This window comes from Trichinella spiralis (genome assembly GCF_000181795.1).
Source record: "Trichinella spiralis strain ISS 195 chromosome Unknown Scfld9, whole genome shotgun sequence".
Classification (NCBI taxonomy): domain Eukaryota; kingdom Metazoa; phylum Nematoda; class Enoplea; order Trichinellida; family Trichinellidae; genus Trichinella; species Trichinella spiralis.
This window is the reverse complement of record NW_003526948.1, coordinates 4,225,757-4,234,208: the sequence shown is the minus strand read 5'-3', so window position 1 is coordinate 4,234,208 and position 8,452 is coordinate 4,225,757. Positions and strand designations below refer to the sequence as shown.

The 8,452-nt window shown below is 33.1% G+C and overlaps 2 protein-coding genes across 2 annotated transcripts; one reads left to right on the top strand and one right to left on the bottom strand.

Annotated features, from left to right (window-relative positions):
• Positions 1-1,302: 1,302 nt before the first annotated feature.
• On the bottom strand, positions 1,303-1,745 carry Tsp_05630 (carbon starvation protein A). Its single transcript, XM_003371912.1, has 3 exons — positions 1,572-1,745; positions 1,428-1,482; positions 1,303-1,376 (listed from the first exon to the last, which is right to left on the bottom strand). The coding sequence occupies exons 1-3, from the start codon at positions 1,743-1,745 to the stop codon at positions 1,303-1,305; spliced, it is 303 nt and encodes a 100-aa protein (XP_003371960.1).
• A 2,793-nt stretch (positions 1,746-4,538) lies between these two features.
• On the top strand, positions 4,539-4,991 carry Tsp_05631 (dynactin subunit 5). Its single transcript, XM_003371911.1, has 2 exons — positions 4,539-4,651; positions 4,802-4,991. The coding sequence occupies exons 1-2, from the start codon at positions 4,539-4,541 to the stop codon at positions 4,989-4,991; spliced, it is 303 nt and encodes a 100-aa protein (XP_003371959.1).
• The last annotated feature ends 3,461 nt before the right edge of the window (positions 4,992-8,452 follow it).

The window sequence follows — 8,452 nt, the reverse complement described above, 5'->3', positions numbered from 1 at the left end:
TAATTTCATTTTTTTGAGTGAAAAAATCGACAAATCTCTTGTAAAAATTCATGAAACCATCCGATATGCACATTTATTTAATTAACTTTCATTTTTCATTCTTCTTCATTTCGACTCGGTTAATATTCTATTTCAGTTTTACTTTTGTTGTACTCATATCTCAAGTAATACGCAATCAGGTGCCGTATGCATCAGTTTACAGTAGTTAACGAATAATTCTGCACCGATATAAATCAATTGCTTTAATTTTTGGAAAAAAATTTTTTCTCAAAAATTGCAAAACTTCTTGGGCTATTGGTTGTTTTGCGAAAATTGGTGAAAAATTTGCTTTCAAAATTTGGAATTTTTTTGATTCTTATAGTTTCATATTGATAAAAGAAAGTGTGTTCTAGAGTTTCAACCCAAAATACCCTGTAATTTTGGAATAAATGGCTTCTAAACTGGGAATATTGCCTCTCTTAATACATGGATATGCTTAGCACTTTTTCAGAATATCTCGGGCAATATGCGACCGCTAACCGCCGTCAATCGCTCTTTATATTGGCACTGTCTCTGTTTTAATTCCCTTCTTCGGTGCTACGTATTTGTCGTTGCATGAAGATTGGGATCCACTGGTTGGCTGCATTCGGTGGCTTTATAACCAGTTTAAGTTTTGTGCTCATTTGAAAAACAAGCTGACCGGAGCAAAATCACGCATGGAACTCGACGAAGAACAGTCAGAATCACTGATTGATGTTATCTCATAAGCAGTGCTTACATGCTACGGTTTTGTTATCTGTTTTTCTTCTTCAAATATGATGAAAGGAACATATACTATAAATTATTATTGCAGTATATGTATATATATATATATATATATATATATATATATATATATATATATATATTTATTTATTTATTTATACGCAGAATATGCCCGTAATATCATCATTCTTCACTAAAAGTGCAAATCGTTTGTACTGAGCATATATATTACTAATTTTTGTTTCACGTTTTGTTTTCAAAAAGTTAATAAATTATTTTTTCTTATTGAGGTACTTTATGTTTTTCTTTTGAAAATTTGACGATTACTTTTTAGTTGTAATGTCAAATTTCATTTACAAAACTTTTAATTGATTTTTCATTTTACCAGTGTTGCGGAATGGTTGCAAAAATTGCACTGCAAAAGGAAAACAGTTTGAACAATAACAAATTGAACGCCGTTTGTATGAGACGGATATTTTGGAATTTTTTTGCGTTTTTATCGTGCATATTTATTTAACAAACAAATCTGACTTGCATATTTGATGTTGGTTTTTTATTTTACGGTTTTCCGAGTGATTGATTGGATTGGATTGGATGCAATGAAGCAGCTGCAGTTGCCAAGTGTGGTGCGACTATAATTCGTATAATTTATCAGAGCTGTTGAAAATGCAAGCGCTTTCCACCTCCATTAGCTGACGAAAGTGAAAGTGAAGTGTAAAAAATCAATGTCCATGTTGACTATAAATGATTGAGGAAAATGTATTTTATGGCTGTTTGTGAAATTTATAAAACTGTTCTGATCATCAGGACTGACAAGTAATAAATACTTCTGCTTTCAAAAGGGGTGTGGTCACAGATGACTGCACTGCATGACAGTCGGTGATAGGAACCCCGATGGTGCAGAAAAGAAAGGGCCCAGAAACGTCAGTCGCCTGAGGACCTGATGGCACAACGGCAGCTATTGTTATTACGTTCTCAAAGTTCTGTAGACTGTGGCACATTTTTCAAACAAAAAGTTCTCACAGCCCTTTTAGCTCCAATAAACATGAAAGGCCGATCAGCTTCGATCATTTTGCAGTTATCAAATCAAACGTATGAACTAAATTTTATTAATTTATTATTATTATTCATAATGGGGCACATGCGAAGGATGGGCTTCCTTTCAGGTTGACTTCATCACAGTATATGGCACACGGCCCAGGCGCCTAGTGCCTCTACATCATTTTCTTCTATTTTGATCCTCAAGAGCCGCGACCCACCAATATTTATTCTACTTGTACTTACAAAATGTATTAGTCACCAAAATTTATTATTCATTTACCCCACAATTATCAATGGGTCACGACTCACAGTTTGAGAACCACTGTCTTATACGGTTTATCCAATCACAGCGTCGAATAGCATACATTTGTCGCAACAATATCAGCAAATCACAACGTTTGACGTCAAAATAAAAAACCAGCAATTATGAATATCATTTCCAGTAACATTGATAAATGTATTAGCAATTATCACCAAGGAAAAGGAAAATGCTGCATAGGAAATGAAAATAATGCAATTACAGTTAAAGTATTGTGAATGTAATAGTTTATAGGATTCTTCAGCTAGCCTCCTTATCCAAAGGCATAAACTTGTTACAAATATAAACAATACATGAATGATCAGAACACTTCACATATACCACCAGTAGACCAAACTGCAGTTTTCCAGCATTTCTACGAGTCAGAAATTTGGAGATAAAAATGCATTTCACACAGACATCATGATTTGGATAATTTTTCTTTCATTAAAAAAATCATTGTTCAAATTAAGATGAATATGATACAATAAACCATACGTCACTTTATTCTTAGAATGTCACAAATCCAAGGAAACAGGACAAGTGTATTTTAAAAAATGCTATAACGTTTTCAAAAATTCACCACAAAAAAATGGCAGTTTTAAGAATTATTTTTGAAAAAACAATTGGTGCAAAAGCAGATATTAAAAACAGACTAAATAAAATATAAGATTATAAATAAAAACGAAAAAATTACGGTAAATAATAATTGAACAAACAATTAAAAAATTGAAACATTTGCATAATGATTGCATAATAGAAACTTCATGCAAATTTTCATTTATTTATAAAGCGATCGCACGCAATAATAATCATTATTGAATGATGCACAACGCGTGCGCAATGGCACCTTCAAAACGCTGACGGATGAAGCCTTGGTTGTTGTGCGGAAAAGGGAGTAAAGCAATTTTCCAAATTTCCATCTTTTAATTGTCAGACATTTAAGTTGAATACCGGGAGTGCTATGCAGCGTTTCATCGGAAACCGCACTGTTGTTCTGGAATAATGGGCCTCTAATGTTGGCGCATCGCTTATCTCAATAAATCGGCAAGTATCCCACTTTTTGCAGGATATCAAGAGAACTATGCAACCAGGAAGGACGGGGATAAGTTTGTTGTACTTCTTCTCTAATCATTTCTGATCGATAGATAATACCGAAGGTTTTTTTCGAAAATTGCAAAATTTCATGGGCTATAGACTTGCTTTTTTGCGGAAGTCAGCAAAAAATTTTTTTTCAAAATGTAACCTTTTCTGTTCAAGAATTATTCGCATTGATTATTGACAGTGTTATGCAAAGACCCAAAGGAAATTGGCCAGTAGTTGTGGAATAAATGGTCTTTAAATCTGGCACATATCCCATCTCAATATACAGGTCAGCTTCCCAGTTTTTTTTAATATTTCAAGAAATAGGCAACTTATAACCGCCGGGATAGATTATTACTGATCTATTGATACCCACATAGTCCAATTTTGTAGTCTAAGGGTTTTCTCAAAAATTGCAAAATTTCATGGACTATAGACTTGTTCTTTTAGCGAAAATAGCGAAAAAAATTGTATTCAATGTTTGACAAATTTTTGATTGTTATAGTTTCATACTGATAAAAGAAAGTGTGTTCTAGAGTTTCAACCCAAACTACCCAGCAACTGTGGAATAAATAGCCTCTAAAGTTGGAATACTGCCTCTCTTAATACATGTGTATGCTTAGCACTTTTTTCAGGTAATCTCAAGAACTATGCGACCGGGAAACGTGTGGATACGTTTTCCGCACTCCACTACTCGTTACTGATCGTTTAATGCTCATAAAGTCCATTTTTTAAGAAAAAACTTTTTCTCAAAAATTTCAAAATTTCATGGGCTACAGACTTGGTTGTTTTTGTGAAAATCGGCGAAAAATGTGTTTTAAAAATTTAGATTTTTTTTTATTGTTATAGGTTTATATTGACAAATGATAGTGCTTTGGAGATTTTCACTGTAAACTGCTCAATGGCTGTGGAATAAATGGGCTGTAAATTTCAGGTAGTGCCTATTTTAATACATAGGGAATTCGCCCATCAGCAAGTGTTTATCAGCGGAAGCAGAGACTGCCAATTTCTGCGCATGAAACATTTTTGACATCGAATCTCTTAGAATTCTACTAATTTATTGTTTTTATACGATCAATTAACTTCAATTTCTGAAATTACGGTGGTTAAATAATCATTATTTGCTGCGATTCAAACCGTACGCGTTGTAACTGCTTTGTTTGTTGAAAAGCAAACATTGTATGGAATGCGATCCTCATTGACATGTTTTACATTGATTACGCATCTGATTGATACTACATGTGAGGCTATTTGATTGTACTTTCGCAAAGTAACACCGATGCAATGGCGATTTGCATAATTAGTATAATGTGTAGTCGCCCAGGGTGAAACTTCATTACAAATGCTGTGATATTAAATAAATTCACAATTGATGTCAAATTATTGGGCTCATACATGGTATTTGTTCGAATATTTAGAAGAATCGACCAGTATGTACAGTGAAAAAAAATTCCGAGTATCTCAGAAACTGCGGCGAATTATAAAGTGATTTGATTTTGAATGCAGACAAATGTGTGCCAATTAAAGGTAAATAAATTTTGAATAAACCGCAATCGATGTTTTTTTTTGAAGTATCTTGTTTGCAAAAATGAAAATCAGGAACAATTCTTATTAAAATAATTTCCTTTTTTTCAGTGAAAAAATGGACAGATCTGTTGTGAAATTTCATGAATCTATTCCGTATGCACATTTATTTAACTTCTATTTTTCTTACCCTCTAATTTCGACTCGGTTAAATTCTATCTCAGTTTTACGTTTTTTATCATATCTCAAGAAATATGCAATCAGGTGCCGTGTTGATCAGTTTATAGTAGTTATTGAATAATTCGGTATCGATATAAGTCAATTGCCTTAACTTTTGGAGAAAAAAGTTTTTCTGAAAAATTGCACAATTTCATGGGCTATAGACTTTGTTGTTTCTGCAAAAATCAGCGAAAATTTTTTTTTCAAAATTTGGATTTCTTAAATAGTTTTGTATTAATAAAAGATAGTTTTTTGGACAGTTTTTCTGGAAACAGCCTGGTAGGTTTCAGGATGCTGTAAGCGGTGAAGAAAAGCAGGAACAAATTTTATTTGAAGATGATACTTACTTCTCTTTGCTCGATTATTTAAACATTTGCAATAAACCTACACAAAATCATTTTTCTTGCATACTTATTTACTCTCTATGTTTTACTTATCTTCTTTTCCTTCCCATTTATGGCGCATTTTTCTGCCTTCGCTGTTATGCGAAAAATAGCTACGTTCAAAAAAACATTTCAACTTTTTGTGAGTGGTAGATGTTAACAGTAATGAATGACATTCTTGTGGATAGTTTCAACGCAGAGTGCCCAGTACTTTTGGTATTGCAATGGTATATATTGCCTCTCAGATTAGCGCATTGCGTCTATTTTAATATGCAGGAATGTATCCAATCCGTAACTTACTCGAAACGCAACTAGCATACGTGATTTTTAGCGAACGTAGCACTTTTGGTATTTGATTTATGTATGCACTAAAATTCAACAACAATAATTATTAAACGATCATGTTCTTACACCTTCGGATTTTCACTACTCACGCAATCGCCTCAACAAGCGCAGAACGAAGCTTCACTGCAGTGAAATATCTAAAAAGCTATTTCCGGAATACCATGATAGAAGAACGACTAGACGGACTTGCAGTAATATGTGCATTCATTCTGACTTTTTCATTGATACTGATCTGGTAATAGAAAAGTTCAGTTGCAAACGGAATTGAAACGTGTCGTTGATTTGAAATACAAATAAAATTATTAATTTGAAAGATATTCTATCACGTGATTGAGCTTCTAATTTTGTCAAGAAAAATCGGCTCTATATTTGTTCCTCGTCAGACTGTCATGTTTAATAATACATGTACATGATAGATCTTTTGTATACTACACCCACCCCTGATTGTAAATTAAACGCTTCCGTATATTTTACATTAAATGAAGAAATATAAATTCTTATTACAAAAGTATAAATATGCACTTTTAGTTTCCTTTCTACTGAATAATTAATTTTCTGCTAGTAAACTGTGCTTCGGCCACACAAGATTTTGTAAGACAAGACATTCTATCGTACGGCATCCTCAACATCAGTTAATACTACTACTGATCGTGCAATTTCAAGCACATTCAGATTTTTAGGAGAATGCCTGTTACGTAAAAATCAGGAAATCAAAGAAAGCTGCTAAGAGCAACATTTCCTGCAGCAATTTCATAAAAAATCGACTAACTGAGGCTATTAGGAATGAGATGGTAGGAATGGTGGGTGTATGACGGAGTTGGGACCTGAAATGGAAGTTCGAGGAGGGGAAGATGGCGAAGAGGTTTTTAGTGTCAAAGTGCGATTTATATAGGAATCAATCAAGCAAGCTAGACGAACAAGGCGCGTCATAGTGACAACCAGTTTGACGTTTGACAGATAAATTTGCATATAAAAAAGTAGGGAACTTTTGATGGGAAAATAGGTGCAAGACTGGGAAAACGTGTAAGAAAAGTGCATTTGTGGCGACTACTTCAAAATTGTATCTGCTAATCAGGTTAACCTTTTTGTTGAGTTGACGCGGGAATGTGAAGCTTGGCGGAAAATCAGTAGACGTCTCGTTGAGCGCAAACAAGCACAAAAGGCAAAAATCACTAATGACATTAAAATAAATCTGAAATTCAGACATGAATTTCAAAGCAGTGAATTAAAAGTATATAAAAATCTGCAAGTATTAATCTAACTGATAATAGCCTGCTTGACTGCAGCACAGCTTCAACGTTGTCAGTGAAATAAATAAAAATCGCATTTCACATAAATGACGTATTTCCAGCAGACAGTTTGATCTTACATGAGAACATGAAAAACGCAAAAATTGAAAATAAAAAAGATAAAATGAAGAAAAGTAAAAAAATTTTAAAGTACTAAGTTAATATATATTTCAAAAATTAAATCACAGAAAAATAATTAATAATTGAAGATACAGTAAGATACATTATTTAATTCGCCAAATTAATGATAAGAAGGTTACTATGCAATACACACGCATAGTTATTATTTTATTACGATGCTGTTCGATAAACGGTGGTGATGCGTAGCCAAAGTGAACAAGGTAAGATGATGCTACATTCAGGTGAAAATTTAGTACTGAAACTTATTTTCCTGATGTTTTGCCATGAATGTATGTATATTTAAGTATTTGAGCAATATTCAATATGATAAACTAGAAATACTTTAAGAGCAAAATTCTCAATTACGTATAGTTGAACGTTGAAGGTTTTGAACAAATTCATATTTCAATATGCCATTTTAGGTAATCGTCTAGTTTTAATTGGAGAAGACGATAAAATTTTCAATTTACACTTGCTTATGGCATTCAATTTCATTCTTAACTTAGCAGGTCGAATATCACTAAGCGTAAAGTGCTATCTATTATGCAGGACAGAAAAATGCCGTTCTTATACAGAAATCGTTTTCAATTTAATTTTGTTACCAATTTATATTTTTCCTAAATTTTGCACTATGAAGGCATTAGATAAAATAATATTTTCATATAGCTAATTATGCTTGGCATATAGCGCAACCAGTGGGCTCAATCATTGTTTATTTTATGTTGACATTATGTTCTAATTCATATTAGAGTAGCATATCCAACTTACGTAAGCCGGTGTTTAACGCTACGTGCACAGTGTCTGTCTTTTATGCAAATTGGGCCGTTTCAAAATTAACTTCATATTAGCAATGCACCAGTTAAATTGACTTTGTTGACTAACAGAAGCATCGACAGTGATGTTTGCTCGATCTATTTCCGCTTTAACTACTGAGTAAGGTGTATTATTAGATGTAGAGGAATCTTATCTTTTCAAACAAAGGCGTGGTGCAGTTTCAATTTGAATTTGCATTTCAATTTGTTTGCTTTTGAGCTTATGCGTGGCCTGCATAATATTTGTTCAACGAAATGAAATACGTTTCATACTTGTTAATCAGTAGAAATGAACTTTATGTAAATTTTCCTGAGGCGAGTATTAGTTGCTCTAGAAACTCATTTCAAATGATTGTAGGCGAACGGTGTGCGGCGAATGAACTATGGCGTTGTCAATGCAATGACAGACGAAGAAGAACAATAAAAACGGCTTTGTTTTTTATTTATTATAACATTATTTCATTGAATTAATTCTTCTACATTTAGATACAGAAGAATAGAAGATGAAATGGGACATCCAGAAGACGAGGGTAAGTTCGGTAAGTAATATTTCTTTGAAGTTAGGCTAATTAGCTAAACCTTCACTGGAGAGTT

Excerpts from the sequence above, each read along its gene's own strand:
- Tsp_05631 (XM_003371911.1), top strand. The coding sequence starts at position 4,539 with ATGTCAAATTATTGGGCTCATACATGGTATTTGTTCGAATATTTAGAA. Across the intron at positions 4,652-4,801 it reads AAACTGCGGCGAATTATAAA|TGAAAAAATGGACAGATCTG; the intron begins GTGATTTGATTT and ends CCTTTTTTTCAG.
- Tsp_05630 (XM_003371912.1), bottom strand. The coding sequence starts at position 1,745 with ATGTGCCACAGTCTACAGAACTTTGAGAACGTAATAACAATAGCTGCC. Across the intron at positions 1,483-1,571 it reads CACCCCTTTTGAAAGCAGAA|TCAACATGGACATTGATTTT; the intron begins GTATTTATTACT and ends AATCATTTATAG. Across the intron at positions 1,377-1,427 it reads ACTTTCGTCAGCTAATGGAG|TCGCACCACACTTGGCAACT; the intron begins GTGGAAAGCGCT and ends TACGAATTATAG.